Genomic DNA, 22,303 nt, shown 5'->3' with positions numbered 1-22,303 from the left:
GATTTCAACAATCTTAAAAGGCTTTAAATGCATTTTATACCTCTTTAGATTCCTTTTTTATCTTTTTATATATAGCTTCCTAGCTTTTCTTACTAATCCTATCTTTTAAATAGTTTAGAGCTATCGATAGAGTTAATATCTAATAATTCTTATAATAAGGCCCCTTTACTATATAGGGCTTACTATAGTATTTATAGGTCTTTTTCTCTACTAAAGATAAAGCTAAAGTATCGCTAGAAGCAGCTTATAATGAAGGTTTAGTATCATTAGTTATAAATGCTATATAACTACTGCTAACCTTCCCCTTCTCTTCTAGCTCCTATTTCTACTAAATATATTTAATAGTCGTTAGAAAATCGAGATATTTATTCTATTCTTATGCTTTTACTATTCGATTAAGGATTTTTTCCTTAAAGGTAGAATACTTTTAATAAAGAGCTTCTATTAGCTATTTAGTAGGCGTATTCCTATTAATAAAGATTAAGTCTATTCGCACTAATCGCTTATATAATATAGAGATTTCATTAAACTATTCCTCTATATTATATCTTCCGAGGTTACATCTTATAGCCTACTTAAATTTTTCTTTAAGGTATTCCTAGATAATAAGCTGAACCGGTCGTATATATTCTATTAAGCGTTGAATTTTTCCTTAAATATTCCGATTGCCTGCTACTAATATCTTATAGCTAGGGCTTAGTATTAATTCAAACTATACTGTATATACTTAAAGATTCCGATTAAATATCGTATAATAGTCGTTCTAAAAGTTATACTAAATATTAGCTTATTTTATCTATTCTATAGTATTAATACCCCTAGGGCGTTATATCGGCTTAAAGTAGTGGTTTTCTTTAATATTCTCGACTTACTATAGCCGGATTATTCTTATTCTTACCGTTAGTACTGCCGATAATGCCCTAGCTGCCGATATAGCTCTAGTATTTACAGAAGGGGCACAATCTATAGCTTCTATTGATAAATCGGCTATTACTGCTAATATAGGTATTAATGCTAATGCCTGCGTAGAATAAATAGGTTTATCTAATTCTTATACCGGCAGAAGAGGTATATTTAGTATCGTTAAACCCTTAGGATTAATAAATATCTAAATATTATCCTCCAAAGCACACTTTTAAATATAATCATATTAGATATCCCAATTATATCGGGATATCAGCTTGACTGCTAGTTTAGAGCTATCATTAGTAATAGTACCCATTTTCGCTAATAACGATATTTAGGGCATAAATTAATCTAACGAAAATAGTAGTTAAGATATCGATTGGTTAATTTTAAAGGAAATATTACTACTTTCCTCCTAAATAGCCTCCTTTTTTGATTGATAAGGCTATACAAGTATACTAGCAATAAGGCTTTTAATAGATTCAATAGGGAACCTAGAGCTTGCTCAAATAGGATCCGGAAAATAGTAGCTTTTACAGCAAAATAAAGATAACAGTTAATCTTAAGGCTAGGCCATAAGGTAAGGGATAAAAATGAGGTTTTTATTGTGATATTTACGCAATTGCTACCATATCAGAATGCATAGGGAAAATGCGATAATGCTTGATTGAAGGAACCAAGTCCCCTCTAAGAGACTTGTGTTCCTAGCTATTTATAGTGGGATAGGGGGTACCCCTAAGGGCTTACTAATCCAGGGGGAACTCTGCACATCCTACCTCGGACATGACAGATATCCACATTACAGACAGCCAATTTCCCTCCGACAACTATCTACGAACCTGCACCTGCCAACTTTGCACCTGCACCATCTACTAGTTTTGCAAAGCACCCACCGAATAGACTTTGACAAAGGCGTCTCGCGTGTAAACTTAAATTGGACGTAAAATTGACTATCGGCGGGGAAGGGACGCGGCATGGACTGATTCAAGTGGCAAGTACGTCGATGCTGTGCTGCATTCTATGTCTTGACGTCGTCTGTCAACCCACTCGCAGACGCAGAGAGACATTCTCCGTAGTGATTACATAATCCCTCACTGCCTTACAGGACCTTACTTAACCATCTGTTGGAATTCAGAGGTAGTGTGCTCTTAGTATTTCCCAGGGCATATGTCGACATCATGACCAGCAGTAGCATCGACGCCATCTATATCAGTGCCGTCCATGCCATGATCATCCATGATCAAGGACGATCCTGACAGCGGTGCCCAGGGGATCCAGCCATCAACACCAGCGATGACACATTCTGTAGCATGGAGGTCCAACACGAGAATAGTGGATCTGGAAAAGGCTCAGTTGACTATTGACTATCTCTGCACCCGAAAAGCCCCCTCCTTGAGCTATTTGGTGAGCGCCTTGGTTGAATCTTGATAGGTAAGATGCCGGGTCGGTAACGTTGCAGAAGCAGGTCGCTAACGACTTGAGCTCTTTCCTGATTTTGCTGAAATAGCACCCATGACCTTGTCATCCGGGAAGGGGAGCCACATCTCGCCTCGCAAATCGCCGCTTGAAGAGGAAGAACTCCTCCGACAACAAAGCGCGGGTCTGCCACCTCTTTCGACGCTGTAATGACACGACCGCGAATTAGGCGAGCTCATCAGCGTTTCCAGACTGTGTGTCAATTGACTCGGCGGGTCAAATGTGGCGTAATGCCATTTCATTTCTCATTTCCAACAACTCTCCCAGGACCACACAGCATCACAAGATCAGAGCTGCCGAGAAGATAGCGACTCGTGAGTGACCTTCCCTGCGAGCCGCGCGGGGCTTGGATCATCCATCTACATGTGATGCCTGTTGGGGAATAGATTAGCCTTCACCTTACATTCTGGGGATCGGCTTGAAATCGCTATTGTCCAATATAAGCCAGGCGTGTCTTCACCTGCTGTGCTCAGGGCTATGTCAGTTGTATGCTGAGGTAGAATCGGCTCTTTCCATTAATGTTTTCCTTCCTGGTTGCGCTCCGCTGGCCGCTTAACTTTGACAACCGACCACCTTTGTCCAACGCAGAAAAGAAGAAGGAACGTAATTACCAAGAAGATGTCGCCTTTGCTCTCCCAAGAAGACTCGAGCCCTGCCGAGCCCATTGCGGTGCCTGGTCATGTCAGTGTTAGACGTGCCAGTGGCTACACCAACTCTGTCTATTTTACGAACTGGTACTCTCTGCTGCCCCTGACTGGAACTTCTAGCCCTGGGCTTGCCCGTTCCCTGACTGGTGCCTGGTTAATGTCTTGATACAGGCATGGGAATTTGGTAACCTGACAAGTTTGTAGGGGTATCTACGGAAGAGACTATCAACCTGCGGATTTGCCCGTCTCCCAAATCTCCCACGTCCTTTTTGCATTCATGAACCTCAGAGCCGACGGCACAATGTACGTTGAACACGAGCGGGTGCGAATCTCCAAGTTTCATGATGATCCACGCTGACTCGGGGAATAGCTATTCTGGGGATACTTATGCTGATTTGGAGAAGCACTACGCAAAAGACTGTGAGTGCCTTTCCCGCCCTCTGTCGTCTTGTACTCATTCTTTCCTACTTGTTCCATTTTTCCTTCGAAGAATCCGAGACTAATTGCGCGATTCAGCATGGAATGATGTGGGAAACAACGTATATGGCTGTGTCAAGCAGTTGTATTTGCTGAAGAAGGCTAACCGCAACCTGAAAGTCATCTTGTCTATTGGCGGCTGGACGTGGTCTTCCAACTTCCCTGCCGCTGCTTCCACAGCTGACACTCGGTCTACATTTGCCAAGTCTGCCGTGACCTTCTTGAAGGACTGGGGGTTCGATGGCATTGATGTCGATTGGGAGTATCCCGCGGATGCTACTCAAGCCAAAAACATGGTACTGCTTCTGCAAGCAGTTCGAGACGAACTTGATGCCTACGCAGCAAAGTCGGCGCCGGGCTATCATTTCGAGCTGTCCATTGCAGCCCCGGCCGGTCCTGATCACTATAGCATACTCCATCTGGCAGAGCTTGGTCAAGTCTTGGATCACGTCAATCTGATGGCTTACGATTACGCTGGCTCATGGAGCAGCCACAGTGGTCATGATGCTAACCTTTATAAAAACCCCGGGAATATCGATGCGACCCCCTTCGTTACCGACGAAGCCGTCAACACATATATTGCCGGCGGCGTTCCACCTCACAAGATTGTGCTGGGCATGCCCATCTATGGCCGCTCCTTTTCCAACACAGAAGGGATGGGAAAGCCGTTCCAGGGGATCGGTAGCGGAAGCTGGGAGAATGGGGTTTGGGATTACAAAGTGCTACCGAAGCCTGGCGCCACTGTTAAGCATGACGATGTCGCCAAAGGCACTTATAGCTATGACGCCGTTATCAAGGAGCTCATCTCATTCGACACCCCGGCCTCGGTCAAGGAGAAAGTCAAATACCTCAAAAGCAAGGGCTTGGGAGGAAGCATGTTCTGGGAGGCATCCGCAGACCGCACCGGGTCCGACTCGCTTATTGGCACAAGCTTCGCAGCACTTGGGAATCCGGACTCTACTCAGAATTGGCTGAGTTATCCTGAGTCTCGATACGACAATATCAGGAAAGGAATGGCATAGAAACCATTTACCAATCGAGGCATGTCAAGCACCGGGCAAACGGTTATGCCAAGGTCAACGCCAAGGCAAGCATCGTGATGGAGATTAGTCCTTCCCTTTTTGCGCTCTCCCTTTTTTTTCTTTTCTTGTCTTCGAATTTTCGCTTTAATACTCCCTTTTACCTTGTTTTTTTTTTCTCTCGGCGACGCCCATGTCTGTCTGTTTCTGTGCCAGCAAACTACTTATTCCCTGGGTTGCAGCCAAGACCGTCTTGCCATTCAAGATTCAACAACAGTATTCCGCAGCATCGCCTGTTTTTCCCCGTTCGCTTTCTTTCAGCCCCTTTTCTCCTGCAGGCCTCGCCAGCAGACTTTCTGCTAAATTGAGAGAGTATCAGCATTTGTGCTCTTCGGTATGCAGAATCACATACAAGCTTGATACTCGTTGCATCCTTTGTACATCTTGTTGTTTCTCTTGTGGATAGTTGTGCAATCTTCGTGCAGCCTTAGTAGACGCCGCATTGGTTCTCTGCCAGAAATAGGGATGGGGAAGAGGTTCCCACTAATTCAACTTGAACCCTTGCTATGCTATGATTCAAAGCTCCGAAAGAGAATCGTAACAGTTGGCGAGAAATGCCTTTTCCCCGGCTTCTGCTCGCGGCGCTCGTGTGTTTAACTTATCGTACATTATAGTGTAAATGGCTCCCTTCTCAACTTGCTCAACGTGCTCTGGGTAGGTGGCGTATTCTCGCCTCTTGATCGCACAGAACAGGCAGGTCGCAACTTCCTTTTCTGTTGTCTTTGCACAACCAAGCCAGGAGTCATGGGCAGCATTTCCCTCCACCTCTGCCGGTAACGGCCATGTGTTCTTACAGAAAGTCGGATAACTCACTGTCTCCTCGTGAAAAATCCTACTTATGTGTCTTGCTGCATAGCTCCTGAGCCCTTAGCATGTTTCTCTGTTGCCTGACGTAGAAAAAAAATGCAGAAACAATTCCTCTTGTTCTCTTTCGGAAATGCCCATCTCGGCTGCGCTGTCCCTTGTTTATAATATTCGCTCCTGTCCACTTGCTCGTAAGGTTCTCACTACTTCGGCCAGTCTTGATCTCGGTAACAAGCGATTCCCTAGCTATCAACAACGATCGCCAGTCGCCTTATCCTTTATTATACTATTAATGAACAGCTGGTTGCTCCCAGCCGGAGCTCATTGTCACTAATTAGAAGAATACAAATTGAACCCATTCCTTGCTTTATTCTTAGAAATAGCCGTCGTACCCTAGCCGTCGTGCCAGATTCAGGGAAATGGCAACTTCTCGTCACCTTTTGGTCGTCCGTGACGAGACCAGCAGCCTGCAGCCTACCAGAACCTCTTCTGTGAATGTTGCGTGGTTTCAGATTGAGAACCTGGAATCCACAACCGGCATTCCGAGGTCAGCAAATTCACGTTCTGCATTTGATCAAGACAGACCGTCAGCTGGTTCGATGCAATCTCCTCGCCGCAGAAGTAAGACCCCCCCCCCCCCCCATCACATCATAGCGCATAAAATCCAAATAAGACAAATAAGACAAGAGCTCATACAAAGGCTCACAGCTACCTCTCAATTTTTTGATCCATTCGACTGTAACCCTCCTGGCCGCATAATTTGCCATCCCTCTATCCGGTTAGGAGCGTCTTTGCATCATCACCCGACAGAATCCACCACCAGAAGAAATGGGAGCCCCGGAGGTGACGGGCGACGGGAGAGAAGATATCCGGGAATCGATCGTTACGTGCCCATTAGGGACTATTCTGCACCTTCTTCAGAGCGATATCGAACTGGCTTGGAGTCAAGCAGGCTTGCTACACCCGATCAGCTGATGAGTCTTCGTATCAGACATGGCTTGGGCAATCTGCGCCTCGGACGGTCATTATTACTATCTCAGTCTGGTCATGTACCACAAATTGCACCATTTCTACCGCCCCGTCGAGGGTTTCGTGAGTGTGAACATCGTTAGAAGTTATACTTGGACTGGAACTAACTGTGTCATTTAAGTCGACCTTTTGGCCCAGACAGCATTTACGACGCAATCTCCACCTGCTGCGGTATCGCGTCTTACATCGCAAAGCCTGTTGCATCCGGGCGGAAATTATTACGCTCTGGTCATCCATCGAGAGAGGAGCAGAATGACCTATGCTGCTCGTTCCGTTTACGAACAACCAAGACAGGCAAGGTTCGAAAAATTGTTTCACGTTGCTGTCGGTCTTGCGCTCGATTTGAATTTCTTCCGGAGAATTCTAGACTTCAGCTCGGCGTCTCCTTTGCAACCCACCTTTTCACTATCAACGTTTCACTTGGACACCACGTATGTTGGCGCCAATGAGTCCTGGAGTCACGAGAGAGCAGACTCGTATCCCCAAGTCTTCAGTATGTTGAACGAGAGTAATTTCAATGGTGTGATGAGTTTGACATAAATTTTTGAAAAGCCAGAAATCACCCCTCCAGCTCGCGCTCACTGCCAGTAGCTCCTTTCAGGTAAGTTGTCGATTTTGTTTGGTTTTACGAACGATTTCCCAACTTACGTCTCTAATTGAGCGCGAAAGGGTTCTGGATGCTCCAAATCTTCGAAATGACTTCTACTGTTCTACTCTTGCTTATTCCCAAAGTTTCCAAACTCTTGCGGTGGGTTTGGGCAACGTTGTGTACACTTGGTCAGACAAAGAAGGTGTTCGCTCTGTAAACGGTCATCAGTCCGACGGTGTTTGGCTGACGACGCTCTCATTTTCTTCAGAAAAGGGCGACAAGGGAGTTTTTGCAGCTGGACGATCAGATTGCTCAGTCGTTGTCATGTCGCTCGCGGAGGCGGCGCCACGCTTCGAAATACAGCAACCCCATGCGGTCTCTTGCCTAAGCTGGCGATCCTGCCCCGTTTTGCGACAATCTTGCAACCCGTTCAGCTCAGATGAACTAGTCCCCACAGAGGACCTAGTTGTTGGAGATGAGAGTGGAACTTTGTATTACTATGTTGTTGAATGGTCGAGAGACCTGGCACACCACTGGCCAGGCTCGATAACCTTGGTCGCCAGAATCTCAGTTCACAGACAACAGATATGTGGTCTGGCATGGTCTGCTGACGGAGAGTTGTTTGCTTCGGGAGCGAATGATAACCTATGTGCTCTTTTCCAAGTATGCGAGGTACTTGCTCCGCATGATGTTGGTTTGCATTCCGAGAGCCAGGACGCGTTCCAAGGCGTCAATTTGGGAGACACAGATCTCCCTGACCAAGCACCTAGAGTCCGGAGCCACCTCCCGGCCCAGCATGACAGACAAAATGATGAAAATATAGTTGGCATACGCGCATCATCACAGCTCCTGTCGGTGGTTATCCCGCCAAGGAACATCCGAAATCTTTCTACCGGCTGTGAGCTTCAGATGTAGGTACATCAAGCCGCGGTGAAGGCCATTGCGTTTTGCCCATGGCTTAAAGGGCTTGTGGCTACCGGTGGCGGCTCAAATGACAAGCAGATTCACTTTTTCCACACATCATCTGGCTCGTCGCTGGCGACCATCTCCGTCGCAGCCCAGGTAACATCTCTGATTTGGTCGAGCTCCAAACGAGAAATAGCCGCCACATTCGGGTATGCTCATCCGGAGCATCCATATCGCATCGCCGTGTTCAGTTGGCCTGATTGTTCTCGGATTGCAGTCATTCCTTGGGAAACAGAGCTTCGCGCTCTTCATGCCGTCCCTTATTCTCGCGTCTTTAAGAAACAAAGGAATAGCGACAGACGTTCGACGGTTGTGAATGAATGTATAGTAGTGGCATCTAGTGACGAAAAAGTCAAATTTTTTGAAGTCTGGTCGTCAAAAGGAAGCAAGGCAGTCACCAAGCCTAGTATGTTTCGGGGCAGCGACATTCTCGAAGATTTGCAAGGAATCATGAAGGAGGGAGACGTGATCAGATGAGCTACTCATTTCATCCACTGGCCGTAAAACTGATTGCTAAGATTTTCAGCACGGCACGAGAGTTGAAGAAGGGTTATCGATGCGCCAAGCCAAAGTCGATTGATACTATCATGTCTTGTAATGAGTGGTATAAAAACGACGCTTATCAAAGAATTTGGAGGATTTAGGAAAGCTGGCTTCAGTGATGAACCATGTTCGAGGCCCCAAGACAGAAGGTAGGAGGTAACAGAAGTGATGAAGTAACGAAGAGAGCAATGATGAATGGGATGCGAGACCGAGCGCCTTCTCATGCCGATATATATAGCCATTGTGCCCCGAAAAAGAGAACCGAAACAGATGAAAAAGAAAAAGAAAAAAAGAAAGAAGAAGAAAATGAAGAAGAAGAAGATGGGTCTGAACCCCAGAATTACTTTAAGATGGCAATCAAGAGGACCAAAATCATAATAAGAATAACAATGAGAGTCATCTGCTTGTTCTCTGCAGCACCCTTTGATACTTTTACCAGCACGCCTTTGGCACGTTCCAGACGGCTTTGATGGCGGTCCACAATCTCATCCATCTCATCCAGCATGGCGACGTGGCTATCGAGTTCATCGCCAATCTGCATGCTGATTTCCCTTTGGCGTCCAATGGACCGCCCCAGTCGATCGAGCTGCTCGTCCTGCTCTTCCAGAATCTGACTATGGTACTGGTGAAGTTGCTGGTTCGTCATGTCTGCGGTCGGGTCGTCACGTGCGGCGGAATCTACGGACGGATCATCGCGATACGCCCCGAACAGCTCTTCCTGAGGCAGCGGAAGCGGCGTATCGCTGAAGCGGACAGTTTTGGGCCTCCTGGAGGCTGCGTGGGAGAAGTCGTGCCCTAGCTCGCTCGAATTCGGCTCGGTGAGGGTCTGTCTTGTGGACGCGCTGGAGAAGCCGTTGAACTCGGCGGCCAGATCGTCGTACTGCTGCTGCAGGCTCGAAAGGAAATCTGCCAAAGCTGCTGCCGACCTGGGAGAGAGCAAAAAAAAGAAAAAAAAACACAAGTCAAGGTCAGACGGAACCCCAGTCCATGCGCGCGGGGGGAAGCCCCTGGAGGGGTCGCACGTACTCGGTGTTGCCTTGCTGCTCATGGCGGGCTTTCTCTTTCTCAAGAGAGGCCAGTCCGGTGCGGAACTGGTCCAGGGACTGGGAGATGTGTCCGTCTTGCGTGCCGTTGTCGAGGTCGAGGGCTGTTGCGCGCTGGCGCTCCAGGAGGGATAGCTTGATGTGGTCTGATAGCAGGAAGAGCTGGCTGGGATTCGACATGGCAGGGAAGGAGTCTAGCTTCAGGGATGGGTGGCTGGGGCGGATGCGCCAGTGTCTGGTGGCTATGCGAATGTCGGCGGTTTGGTTTATCGGGTCGACTGGTGTGTTTGCAGCAGAGGGCTGACGGGAATATACAGTAGGTTCAGATTCAGATGTGAGATGATGGATTGGCCAGTTGGATGTCACGTCACAGTACGGGGAACTCCGTAGGGGCAGAGGTGATTTTGTGGGCCCTGCTAGGCATCGACCAATCAAGAGAAAAGGTCAAAAGTCCCACAGTAAGAGATACGCAGGTACCTAGGTACCTGGTCCTCTTCAGACTTTCATGGGATTTACCGTGCCTTCGGATTAGTCAGACTGGCTCCTCAGCAATGTGCCTTGTAGGATAACTCCAACTGCCGTAGCAACCCGTAGCAACTGGCACCCTTTGCTCTTGCATCGCCCTCAATCCACTCCGATCAACACCAGGACGTTGTACATAGTCCACGAGACAAGCTGCCGCGTCTTACCACGACAATTCAACTACTCAATTGCCGAAAACGCCAATTTTTGATTCATCCCACTCCTTTTCTTTTGCCTTTTTTTTTTTTTTTTTTTTTTTTTTTTTTTTTTTTTTTTTGAAATTCCTGCGCCTCTCGCTGAATAATCTCAATTAAACCCATCCTTGTCCTGGCCTAACAATCTCGAAAGCCCAGCCAGACGTTTTCGACAATCGCCTGATATCGTGTAGTCTTTTTTTTTTTTTGACGCATCATCATACTTGCTCGATTTCGATCTATATCAGCTGAAGCTGAAGCTGACAGTGCGGTTTGTGACAATCGTTAACTACTAATCTTTTATCAACAGTTCAGTCTAGCTTAGAGAGACGCCGTCATGGCCATGTATTCACGCCAAATCTCGTCTCCAGTTGTTGTTATTCCAGCACGGCCTCTTTACCAAACGCAGCTATCTGCTGGGACTTTCGGGCGCCACTATTCATCCGGCATGCATTTCAACGCGACACCAGCTAGTTGCCCTCAAATTCAAGCCACGTCTAGGGGAAGGAAACGGTCTCGCGATGAGGCATCAACAAATCTGGAGCCCGACTCACGCCGTCCGCATGTCGACTCTTGGCAGAATAACGGGACTGGTGGCAATGGTATGGTGTCGGTCAAACCTACTAATGGCTTCGTGAGCGATGCCTCCAGCTATCCGTTAGGTGCCTATGTGGAAGAGAGTACCGACCAAGGACGAAGACTGTTTCAGGAGAAAAACGCCAGCCAGATGGAAAGTCGAAGCCGAAAAGCTCAGCGATTGGATCACAGTCCGGACCAGGCACCTCTGCAAGCGTCTCTGCATGGCACTTGCTACGACGGCGCAAGCAAAGACTCGCAAGGCAACCTTGTCAGCACGGCATGCGGCAACTCGTTGGTAATTGACGCTTTTACGATTCTTCTCGGCATTGGCTGGAGACAACTAGGTACCGATGAGCATGTTCAAGCCGCCGCTCGAGGGTGGGCCCGCTTCATTGAGAAGCATTTCAAGCTTTCTAATGTCGGCATCCGCCTGGAAAGTAGGGGCCTCCAGTCTTACCTTGTTGAAGCCGCAGAAGGTTATTTTCTCTTTGCCGAAAACCTTCGTCGAGGCAGACTCGTGAGCAGAACACCGGACAAGGCGCTCCACAACCTACAACTGTCGCCTCCCGTGTTTGAGGGGCCTGAGCTGGATCTAACACTGGCGGAAAATCAGCAATTCGAACCCTTTACAGAGTCTGCGATGGCAATAGACGAGTGATTGCCGTACCATCTTTCGTAGCTAGGGAATGCGGGTATGCAGCCGACATGTGCTCTCTCGCTCGCTCGGTCGCTCATTCAAGAGATTGGTAACAAAATAGAAAAAAAAAACCACATGTATTTCTAAAAAAAAAAAAAAAAAAAAAAAAAAAAAAAAAAAGTCCCAGAATATAAGCCTCCTATGTCGAGTGAATTAAAACTAGTATTATCATCATTATCTTTTTTTTTTTTTTTTAGAAAGAAAGAAAGAAAGACCGGGAAAGAAGATAAAAGTTCTGCCCCTGCCATCATATCCCTGTAGCGGTAGCTAGCCTGAGAAATCCGCCGTCTTCAATCCAACTCAGTGGAGACGTCTAGACGTTTATTCATGCCACAGCACCTTTCAAAGCTTTCAAATTTGGTGATCTGTACTGGTCAGGCTTAGATCAGGTTTTCCGTATTTGCTTATTCGAGTTTCCATTCATCAAAGAACAACCTCAAACCTGCATGGAAAACAAAAGCAGCTTTCATACTTTTTGTATTCAGAGACAGAGACTCGTGAAATAGAACCAAATAGAACCGTCAACCTGAACTGAATGACAGCTGCACGCCAATGTCGTCAACACTTCACCAGTCAGTCGGCAAGATATCTCCCAAAGTCTACCGATGGGGAGGCGATACCGATATGCTGTTGCAGTTCATCCCATCGGCCCCTGCGCTGCGTGTCTAGTTCCCTCAACCGCTGCAACCATTGGCCTAGAAGCTGCCTATCCGCCTCCTTCGGCTCATGGTTCCGCAACGGGTCAACAGCCAGCGTGCATTGCACCAGGGCTTGGTAGATCCATTTCACATCCGAATAGTCCTCAACGAGGTCTTGCATGAAGTCCACCTCCCGCTGCAGGTATTGCCGGCGTTCTTCCACCGACAAGACCCGTACGATTGGGCCATGACGGGTAGCTCCGGAGATGGAATGCACAAGAGACTGGTGGTAATACCACAGGGATTGGTCTTCTGGGCCTACGTTGAGCGCATCATGTACCATTGCAAGTTCTGCAAAAAGAATGGGTTAGACATCGGTAGGGGGCTTATGACATAATTTTCGACGCAAATCAAACGGGGAGGCGGTGGGAACTTGCCCTCGTCCAGAAACGCTCTCCTGGAAGCTGTATCGGCGTTTCTCTCGTCAAGGAGACGGGGTATCAGCTGGCTACGATTGTGCCAGGCCGAAAAGTTTGAAAGATCCATGTGGATCATTCTGGTGGTGTAGAGAAATTCCGCCTCCACCATGCTCTTGCCCTCGAGGCTGGTGCTCTCTAGCTCCGAAACAACATGGCGCCGATATCCCCAGGCATGGAAGTTTCTGCGATCCTTGTGAAGCATCTTGCCTACCAAGCCCAGCTCGTCCTCCCATATAGCCCGGGCTGCGGTCACCGGCAGCCTCTCAATGGCTCGCTGCAGGATCCAAAGGCGGTACTTCCAGATCCAGTAGCACTTGGGAAATTCCATGAGCAGGGGGATGGTGAAGGCGAGTTCGGAACGAAACAAGTCCTCATCAACCCTTGCACTTTTGCCGTGCGCTGCGGTTTCCAACTCGCCATTTTCCTGCTCACCTTTGTTGCTGCCTACCAAACTGTCAGCTTCAGGGCGTCTGACGGGAAATCCTTGGATAGAGACTACCATCGCCGCAGGGCTCCTGGGGCAACACAGAAGAGTCGAAGCAGATTCTTCGCACATTCCAAATGGTATAGTATTCCGGGTTGAGCCGGAGCAGTTTTGAGCTTAGCCGGAAGGTTTCGTCGTCGTACTTGGACGTGGTCATCTGTGCAGGTCAACAGGCACTGTCAGGATTGCTTGCAGAACAGAACTGTCCCGTGACTGTCCCGTGACTGTCCCGTGTTGTAAAGCTACCTTTTGGCGCATCTTTTGTTCCAGCTCTTGATACTTGCGAATCTTTTCAAGTTCTTGCTGGCGCTGCTCCGGTGTGCGAGCCTGCGTGGCACGAGGTACATTGTGCTAAGTTCCGTTCCGTTGTTGATCACGATGCTCATGACGATTCAGAAGGGGTTCCAGCATCCATATCGAGGTGGTGAGTGTGAAGACAGATGATTGCTTACGCTGACCATTTTCTTGTGAGCACACGACTTGCTGGGCACGGCGGCCTGCAACTCTTGTGGCGTTGGCAATGATAAGAGCTATTCTGGCAGGCACTTGAGATGTGAAGTGCTCGGTGCTTGGGAGCTGAGCTGTCTGTCACTAGCGGCTTTGGAAGAAAAACGAGTTACGAGGTTTGATCATTTGATCGGCGGGCGACAAATACTTGTTGGAATCAGGCAAGAGGCAAGAGGCAAGACTTCATTCACAAGAGGGCGGTCAGCCCCACCTTTATTCCCGCAACTTGCTTCAAATCCCTAGAATTATAGTTTTGAAGAGATGTGTTTTTGAACTGAATTGAGCCGTTTATTTTTTTTTTAAAGAAAAAATTCATCATCAGCATCATCAGCATTGCACTGCGTACTTGAGACGGCAGTCATGATATCGAAACGCCTCTTTTCTGTGCCGTCTAGATACCCCGGGCTTCCATTCCAACTGTTGCCATCCGCGCCGTCTTTCGCCTCAAATCGGCTGACTGGTTTTTGGCTGTTTTGCTCACTTTCTTACAGTGATCTGATCATAATCAGCGCCGACATTTGGTCTTGATTAAGCTCGCTTCCTTCCCCACTAGTCCATCCAAATAGTCCAATAACACTTCCACGGGAAGCATATCAAGGCGGCCCAAAATTGGCTGCGAGGACTTGAAGACCTTGCCACCATAAAGCACGCGGATATAATACCCTGTAGGACTGGAGGCTCGGGATTTCAGCGGGCCGTCCGGGGCTGTCGCGCCGTGACAGCCAAGATTTGAGTCTGGCGGCGCGTCTCTTGAATCCGCTGACCCCGAGTTTGGCATTGGCGCTTTCTGCTGGTAAAGTTCAAACACGACCTCGGCTCCCAGCCCAGGCCAAGTCATTTCGTCAATTTGCAATATGGAGAGCAAACGAGAAACTGATCCGTCGTGGGCAACGTTGTGAAAGTAAATGGTCCTGGATTTGCCGCTCATGACGTCTCGCAGATGACTGGTCAGCTCGCTGATCCAAACACCAAAGGCTGCGACACTCGCAGGAAGTGAGGATGGATGGTCACGGTATATCTGGCTGTACTCCCAATGTCCCATTCGATACACGGCATTAGCGGCTTCCTGTGAGACGCAAATGGTGTTGTTTCCACCATGGGGTAGTTTGCATGGCAGGGATATGGCATGGCATTGTCTTGCCGAGAGATTATCGTAATAACGGTCGAAAGAGGCGTGGAACCCTTCATCGTTTGACGGTACGCTGGAGATATCATCAAGCTTGCGGAACAGCCCACCCGACAAGTCCAAATGCTGTTCCCACTCGGGGTTGCTCCTCGATTTGATGGCCGCGAACAATGAATCTGCTGCTTCGCACGCGTATTGCGGCTCCAAGCTATCCACTCTCGGAGCCTGTACGAATAACCCCCGCGGCCCATGGTTAGCCGCGGGGAAAATAGCATACTACATAGCTCTAACTGCAAGTAGGGAGAGGGGAAGTGTCTGTGTGGCTGCAAGCAGAACAAAAAACGCGACGGCAAGCTAACCTGAACAAGAAGGGGGAATGGATCAGTTGTCGACCACATCCCGTTGATGACCATGGCAGCCACCTGGCTGGTTATCTCATTATTGGTGACGCGGTATGTCACAGCAGACTTGTAATCTGCGTTTCGGGCTGGAAGAAACCCCAAAAGATGGTGATAGACGGCATAGAGATCTGCGCCGTGTTGCCAAGAGTCGTCTAGCCCGCCAGCAGTGATCTGAGGGAACTTGCAGCTTCCAATCCAGCCAGAGGGGACAAAAGGATTGGTCGTAGAAGTATATCCTTGTTGGAATACTGGTGCTGCCGCGGCGTTTCCTTGCAACGGCTGCCCGTAGAGATGCAAGTGCACGTCGTCACAGTCCCAGTGATGGCTCTCGACTGGAAAGGCGTTTGATGCATAAGGTGTTCGCTTGTGGTGACGGTGAATCTGCAATGCAAGTAGCAGTATGAGGCTCTGGGCTAAGAAGGAGGAGATGAAAAGAAGAAGAAGAAGAAGAAGAAGAAGAAGAAGAAGAAGAAAAACATACCACTTCGACATATTGCAGGTCAAAGTCTGGGTGTGCCCTGATGTACTCGCGAGGCCGAACATGCGGCATGTTGCACCAGTTGTAATGCCCCGACTCGTCTTGTTCGGCGGCGGATGAATTATAAACGAAGCCATGGACGCCCTTGGCTCTCAAGGCCGATGTGAGGTTATTAACCTGCGTCCTGGACGGAGGGTACCATCTCAAGCCTGTGCCTTCTTGCGATGCCGCTGCCCACGTTGTCGTCTCCAACTTGTCGTCGGCTGGAGCAGCAGCTGAGCCAGCTGCTACGGCTAGCAGCAGGTTTGACGGTAGGGCGCCGCAGCCCCCCCTGATCATGGCCATCAGCGTCATCGTTTACCGTCTGGTGCAAGCTGCAAAGACGAATGGAGCCGATGCAGAAGAGACTTGGCCAAAGCCCAAGGGGGGTGATGCGTGTTGGTGCAGCGGCTCAATTGCTGTTCCGACAAGACGTCAATGATGTCATTTGCTGCTGTATGACAGACACATGACATTGAAAGAACTTATTATGCTCATGGCCCACTGCAATTCCCCAGGCACCACACTGCGCCCTCTCTGGTTTGTTTTCCCTGCTTTCCCTGCTTTCCCTCATCTCATGTATACCTAAATGCTAAATGCTCTGGCTGACAGCAAGGTTCATGCACATGGGCAGTAACCAGAGGCACAGGTTCCAGGCACGGGTTCCCAGCCCGGGGGGCAAGGGGGCGCTGGGGGAGGGCGCGGTTTATTCGAGGAACTTGTCTTACCTCCAAGGCTTCGGATCTATCCCATTCGACTATTTCGCCGTCTCTTCACCAACGTCTTCTTTTCCTCTGGCCATATAGCCCTGCCTGCCAAACCGGCCTTTTCAGCGATTCCTCTCCTTGATGGTAGATGTTATCTTCCTGGCCTTTCCATGTTTGCCTCCAGATGCACGGGATACCCCTTTCACTACCATGCCATTGGTCTATATTGAACAAATTCATTTCTCCGAGAACACTCTTTTGTCCCTCCCGCTGCTCAAAATCAAAGTAAATCAATTCTCAGCGAGCACAGGTGCCTCCGTTTTCTTCTCCCCGACCACTGCCTCAGCCGCCTGGGCCGGATCATGAGGTCCTTGTCCTTCCTCCGTGTTTTCAGCTGGCGTCTCCGTGGGCAAAGGTTGATCCAGCCCTTCCGAGGCGAGGTCGCTGCGCAGTTCCGGCAAGAACCGGTCAACTCGTCTCCACGTCTCATCCCATAGTGACTGCTTCGACGGGTTCTGCGCTGAAGGAACAAGGAAGCCACTGCTAGACATGAAGAGCACCACGTTCTTGAGATTTTCTCTCACGGCCTCCTCCTTTGCGCGTGTCAGCAAACAAGACAAGGTTCAGTGACCAACGTCGGAAACCGACTTACCAAGCTGTCGCCTTGGCCGCTATTCATGAGTCGGTCCATGATGTCAATGATATCAAGCCACAAATCAAGCATGCCATCCCATTCGGAAAGAAGAACCAAGTACTGCAGGAATACCTTGCAGAGAAGCGAGGCGACCTGCACTCTCATTTCTCCCATCCCATCACGGTCCGCTGAGAAGACTTCTGGCTTTAGCAGTCTGTGTATGAGGGGGAAAAGCACCCTGCTGAAGATGGCCGTCCATTCCTTGGCTTCTGTATGGGTCAGTTCTGGGGAGAGTAGCGATCGTTGCATGGCAGAGAACGCAAGCTGCCGGATATCTCTGCATGGGTTGGTGCATTGTGCTGTCAACACCTGGAAGATAGGTAGCCAATACGCTGACCAGGCTAAAGAAACTGTGAGCAACGCTGCCCAAGAGAAAATAAGTCTCGAGTGACTCACCTTCGCTACTACCGAGACGTGATTGCTGCATGAGTTGTGGCACACGGGCCGTCATGCTCTGTAATGTCTTGATCGCTTTGCATCCTCTTGCAATGACTTGATCACCACTTTAGTGAATGTTAGCAAAGCTCACGAACAACATCCCTTGGCCTTATTTTCTTTTCATTTTATTATTTCGAAAAGGAAAAGAAAAGAAGGAAATCAGGAAAAACACACTGAATGAGATGCAAAAGAGAAACAAGAAAAAAGCCTTACCGTTGGTTTGATGTCGTCTGTCGCCCAGCGCCGCGGTGACTGGCGTCCACTCTAGGACTGCCAGGTTCGATAATAGTGGGAGCGGACGCGAAGAAATTCAAGAGAGTGATTGCCGCTTCGTAGTTGTCCGCGTTAATGGCCGGTGGATTACCGACGGCACCACTTTCCAAGATGCCAAAAACTGACGCCGCCGAGTCCACATCTCCTGCAAGTGCGCGAAGAAGCGCCCAGAAATCCGGAGATTTCATCATTTCGCTTCTCAACGCACCGGGTGCATTGGTGCACGTGGCTAGTCCGGTCAACACAACGTTCGACGTTTTCCTAAGGACCTGTGATGGTAAGTTGGCAATCGTGTGAAGTAACGAATGGACTTTGATGAAGTCATGGTCCTGTGATGAGAATCAGTACGCTGGGGTCGGATGGTATTTATACGGCGACTAACATAACTGCGCTTCAGTATCGAAAGGCTATGGAACGTGGCCCGCGATACGGTGAGAGGATGCCACTTCAGAGGGTCCCGAAGGAAGGCAAAGGCAGCGTCGAAAACGGCTTTTCCCATGCATTGGACAGATTCTTCATCTCGCATTGAGATACTAGAACAAAACTCCAGAATGTACGCCACGGAAGGATCGTACGCGGGTTGCCGAGGTGCTTGCGGTTCGGCGGTTGCTGAAGGCGCTGGTAGAGGAGCTTGGTTGACAGTAATCAGGGATGTCTGATCATCGTCTGGAATTTGATCCAGGAGCGTCTTTACGAGCTCTGCAGACGCATCCAGGGGAAGGTTCCTGTGCAGGTCAGGATTTGGATCATCAGAAGCAGCACTTCTCACGACTCACAAGATATTTCGAAACACCTGGTCCATATTGCACGACTTGATGCAATCGACGGTACACAACGTGCTCTCCAACTCTTCTTCCGACGGTTCAGGGGGGTCGTCGGCGGCATAGCTCGAAATGTACGAGGTAAATGCACTGAAGAAGCCAGTTTCACTCGTCCGAGCCGCTCGATCTATAATCTGGGAAGGCGTTTGCAGCGGAATGCCCGGTATAGTCAAGGAAAAATCATTTGCGGCTGCGAATGATGGTATGAGACAATTGACAAACAAATTCATCCATAATCGTACCACCTGTTCAATGTCAGTCAGAACGCACACGCTTGCACACAAGGTTGCTCTATTCCAGTCAACTTGCCTGTTTCCATCCCCGGCGTAGAAGGGCTTCATTTCCCGTGATTACGCGAAACAGGACAAGGGTGGCCAGTTGCGCGCGGAAGTCTCTTCCCAACTTTACGGCGAGCTCGCTAACCATTACGCTACCGTCCCCAACCTGGACTTCAGTGTTCAAAGACGTACTGAAGAGATTGGTCGAGGCCAGAGTGCTCATGTAACTGAGACAGTACACAATCTGGTCCAGGGCCTCGGAGTTTTCATATTTGACCGCAACTCGAGCACATTCGTCGAAGCCCGTCACAACCCTGGCAAAGACTGCGTCATCCGAAGCAGACATGAAAACATACGATAGCGTGGAAACCACAGGTTTCCACGTGGCAGCGAACATGTCTGCGTCGTAGATGTTGGTATTGCAAAGGATGAGGTCTCCCGCTGCCTCCGTCTTCAGAAGAAGTTCCCTCCATGCGTAATCGAAAGCGTGTTTATTGTTATGTTCGTCGGGCAATATAATTTCATTGGACTTGATTGAGTCGAAAATCGCACGGAGAAAGTCGATTGAGAAGTCCTTGCCGTCGTTTTGACCGCGAAGATTTCTGCAAAAATCTTCAAAGGACATCCTTTTCGAGGACTTGAGGTTAGGGTTATGTTGATCGGTATTCAAAATGATGATTGCATAAGTTAGTATGAAAACTCCGTCTTTGTTGGCGACATCATCTGGTGTGTCGTCTGCGCAATACTTTTCGGAAAAGCATTCGACGATAGAAGCGATGAGGGGTGCTTCACCAGGTAACCTAAAGGTCTCAAGAAGTGTTCTCAGGGCCTCATCGACACGCTTTCCTGAAAAGTCGAAGAGATCCAAGAAGGCTTTCAAAATGGCTTCATTTCCTCTTTTAGAGAGAAAGTCTCCCAACACAGTCTTGGAAGCTCTCGAAGTTCCCTTGAGGAACTTTGCCACCTCGATTGGGTCGTTCGCATCAGATATGATACCCTGAGCCTCCAGATACCCAAGCCCGAGTTTGGGTTTTTCGTTGAATTTGCTGGTCCCTTTGACAATGATCTTTTTCTTTCGCCGTTGCTCCCGCAGATGGCCTGGGTCTGGGTAGTTTTCAAAGACTGGTGCGTCGTCTATCCTCTCGGCTAGGAATTGCACGTAACGAAGCAAAGCATCGAGGCAGAGCGGCGGTACACTAGTTGTGCTCCAGGTTGCTGAGTCGGGCAGAGCGTTCCGAGATAATAGACCGATCATGTCTTCGCAGATATCCGACCTATCCACATCACAATCGTAGTTCACAAAAAGTTCAACCACAAAGGTGGGCATCCGCGATAAAACACCTATTGTTTCAACCATGGCTTGTCTGGCGTCTGGTTTGCGGGCACCGCCTTCCAAGCCAAGCTTCTGCCTGTCCTTGACTGATACCGGTGTGGCACGACCGCTACCAGACTGCGATGGCGGAGGTTTCACCACTTTGGGGGTTTCTGGAATTCCGACGTACAGCGAAGGATCAATCCCTGGTTCGCGCGGGATCTGGACTGTGGGATGCAAGCACGCAACCAAGTAAGACAGATAGAGCTCTTGTTGAAGCTTTAGCACACCACGACAGGTTGCTAACAGCGTGCCAGTGACAATCAAAGACTCTTGCAGTACAGCCATGTTATCGGACCTTACCAGCTGGAAGAGATAGCAACACAAACGATCCTCCGCAATGGTTGCGAGGGCTGGGTGACGGGAGATGAAGGGCCCCGAAACTTCCAGAGCAACATGTAAGATGCGCATCGCCATGACCCTCATCGTGTCAGTATGCTGATGATCATTCGGATCGAGAAAGTTGACAAGGACCCTGAAGAGCTCCCGAACAGAGGGAAGCGAGAAAGGCTTGAGATCCACAGACTCTGTTTCGTCGGTTCGGTCAGCGGCAGCGTCCTTTGCGTTTAGGCTGGAATGAGCGCTACTTTGAATGTCGATATCCAGACTAGACGAAGGCGTTTCATTCTCTTCTTGAATTCTTCCCCGCTCGGCGTTTGGAGATGTTTGACCATGTTCCAAAGCCGTAGTCTCGTTGTTCTTCAAGGCTGCCATGTCGTCTTGAACTCGATGGTCCAAATCATCGTTGTCCTTGTACGAGTCAAGTTCCAAGTGTTTGACATCCTCGAAGATGATTTGGCACATCCGCACCATCGCCGCTTCTGCAGTCCTCCGCAAGACAGCCGAGAATCTTGGTTGGGAGCATATTGCCAATCCGCGACCCATCATGTCGCAAACACTTTCATCGCTCAAAATATCCCCACCTGGACCAGACATCATGTCTTCCATGAGATTCAATATCATAAGAAGCACAACTTCACCCTGGGAAGAGTCGCTGATGTCGAACTGGCAATGTGTCACTGCCGCAGAGAGGGATTGCATCGCGAGGGCAAATCGAGGCGATTCGGCACAAACGAATCCATAGGCTAGGAACTTCCTAAGTGCTCCAAGAGCGAGTATAGTAATCGCTGCTGCTGTTCCCTTGGCCTGAATCACGAGGAGGAATGGAGCTAGCAAAGTCGGCGCGTCAAAGTTGCGAATATCTTTGCGAAGGGGGGGGGGTTTGGTCAGTGACAGTCCACGGCATCAAAATGCATGACTGGGCGACGCACCTTTGATAGTAGCGATTTCGTGTCGTAATTTGCCAAAAGCCGCAATCATCGGGTTATCTTGCATACTCTTCCCCTTCTCTCCGCGTAGGCCCCATCGATTACTCGCCGCCATTGCTGCCTCTTGCGGACCGTCAACAGCCGCCGCGTCCGCACTCCACGGTTTGTGCAGTGTCTTCGTTGCTATTCCAGCCGGGCCGAGTCGTATAGCGTTTGGGTTTCCGCCGAGTATGGCAGACACTGAAGAGTGGGGAGACCTCGCGTACTTTTGAATTGCGGAAGTTATTGATATGCATTCGGAGATGACCAACGATATGGGGTCAACGGCGACGGAAACCGGCCGGCTGCGGTAATGCATTCTGGGAGCATCCAAAGACGGCCGCAGACGTATCGTCGGTTCGGGACTAAGCTGCGACTCCATGGCGGTGAATGCCTGAGCATTGTTGCTCATGGTACGATGCAGTTCTTGGTCAAGTCAGCACGAGCACGGCACGCTGGGACCTCGCCGGCACAGGAGAGGAGGTATCTTTCTCGCGCAGACGTACCTGATTGCTCCGAGTATCAAGTGGCAACGAGGCATGCGGCCAATTCTCCAAAGCAAGGGCTCAACGCTTCCAGTTGCGGGATGCGAGCCTTGTGACACTGAAAAGACGGCGACAGCCACTCCTATGTCGGTCCTGTGTGATTTGGTAGCTACTGTATAATCGTGTCCTTGCTTGCAGCTTGGAACATGGACCATCCATCACAGG

General features: G+C 49.2%; 8 protein-coding genes across 8 annotated transcripts; 4 read left to right on the top strand and 4 right to left on the bottom strand.

Annotated features, from left to right (window-relative positions):
- Positions 1-2,142: 2,142 nt before the first annotated feature.
- On the top strand, positions 2,143-2,532 carry UV8b_00466 (uncharacterized protein; the record flags this gene model as incomplete). Its single annotated transcript, XM_043137964.1, has 2 exons — positions 2,143-2,310; positions 2,389-2,532. 2 exons carry the CDS (start codon positions 2,143-2,145, stop codon positions 2,530-2,532), a joined length of 312 nt encoding a protein of 103 aa, XP_042993898.1.
- A 468-nt stretch (positions 2,533-3,000) lies between these two features.
- Positions 3,001-4,528, top strand: UV8b_00465 (uncharacterized protein; the record flags this gene model as incomplete). The annotated part of the gene is made up of 4 exons (XM_043137963.1): positions 3,001-3,116; positions 3,234-3,332; positions 3,400-3,449; positions 3,546-4,528. 4 exons carry the CDS (start codon positions 3,001-3,003, stop codon positions 4,526-4,528), a joined length of 1,248 nt encoding a protein of 415 aa, XP_042993897.1.
- A 1,854-nt stretch (positions 4,529-6,382) lies between these two features.
- UV8b_00464 (uncharacterized protein) lies at positions 6,383-7,395 on the top strand (the record flags this gene model as incomplete). The annotated part of the gene is made up of 5 exons (XM_043137962.1): positions 6,383-6,485; positions 6,540-6,911; positions 6,971-7,019; positions 7,088-7,166; positions 7,276-7,395. 5 exons carry the CDS (start codon positions 6,383-6,385, stop codon positions 7,393-7,395), a joined length of 723 nt encoding a protein of 240 aa, XP_042993896.1.
- A 1,461-nt stretch (positions 7,396-8,856) lies between these two features.
- UV8b_00463 (uncharacterized protein) lies at positions 8,857-9,739 on the bottom strand (the record flags this gene model as incomplete). Its single annotated transcript, XM_043137961.1, has 2 exons — positions 8,857-9,442; positions 9,543-9,739. 2 exons carry the CDS (start codon positions 9,737-9,739, stop codon positions 8,857-8,859), a joined length of 783 nt encoding a protein of 260 aa, XP_042993895.1.
- Positions 9,740-10,612: 873 nt separating this feature from the next.
- UV8b_00462 (uncharacterized protein) lies at positions 10,613-11,512 on the top strand (the record flags this gene model as incomplete). Its single annotated transcript, XM_043137960.1, has 2 exons — positions 10,613-10,877; positions 10,938-11,512. The coding sequence occupies 2 exons, from the start codon at positions 10,613-10,615 to the stop codon at positions 11,510-11,512; spliced, it is 840 nt and encodes a 279-aa protein (XP_042993894.1).
- A 612-nt stretch (positions 11,513-12,124) lies between these two features.
- On the bottom strand, positions 12,125-13,613 carry UV8b_00461 (uncharacterized protein; the record flags this gene model as incomplete). Its single annotated transcript, XM_043137959.1, has 5 exons — positions 12,125-12,540; positions 12,627-13,112; positions 13,168-13,309; positions 13,399-13,503; positions 13,605-13,613. 5 exons carry the CDS (start codon positions 13,611-13,613, stop codon positions 12,125-12,127), a joined length of 1,158 nt encoding a protein of 385 aa, XP_042993893.1.
- A 551-nt stretch (positions 13,614-14,164) lies between these two features.
- Positions 14,165-15,736, bottom strand: UV8b_00460 (uncharacterized protein; the record flags this gene model as incomplete). The annotated part of the gene is made up of 3 exons (XM_043137958.1): positions 14,165-15,010; positions 15,145-15,567; positions 15,668-15,736. 3 exons carry the CDS (start codon positions 15,734-15,736, stop codon positions 14,165-14,167), a joined length of 1,338 nt encoding a protein of 445 aa, XP_042993892.1.
- Positions 15,737-16,700: 964 nt separating this feature from the next.
- Positions 16,701-21,975, bottom strand: UV8b_00459 (uncharacterized protein; the record flags this gene model as incomplete). The annotated part of the gene is made up of 8 exons (XM_043137957.1): positions 16,701-17,003; positions 17,063-17,445; positions 17,501-17,607; positions 17,756-18,144; positions 18,198-18,540; positions 18,592-18,881; positions 18,946-21,488; positions 21,558-21,975. The coding sequence occupies 8 exons, from the start codon at positions 21,973-21,975 to the stop codon at positions 16,701-16,703; spliced, it is 4,776 nt and encodes a 1,591-aa protein (XP_042993891.1).
- Between the last annotated feature and the right edge of the window lie 328 nt (positions 21,976-22,303).

Source organism: Ustilaginoidea virens, chromosome 1, assembly GCF_000687475.1.
Source record: "Ustilaginoidea virens chromosome 1, complete sequence".
In the NCBI taxonomy this organism is placed as follows: Eukaryota; Fungi; Ascomycota; class Sordariomycetes; order Hypocreales; family Clavicipitaceae; genus Ustilaginoidea; species Ustilaginoidea virens.
The sequence above is the reverse complement of the archived record's forward strand: the minus strand, read 5'-3'. Positions and strand labels throughout refer to the sequence as shown.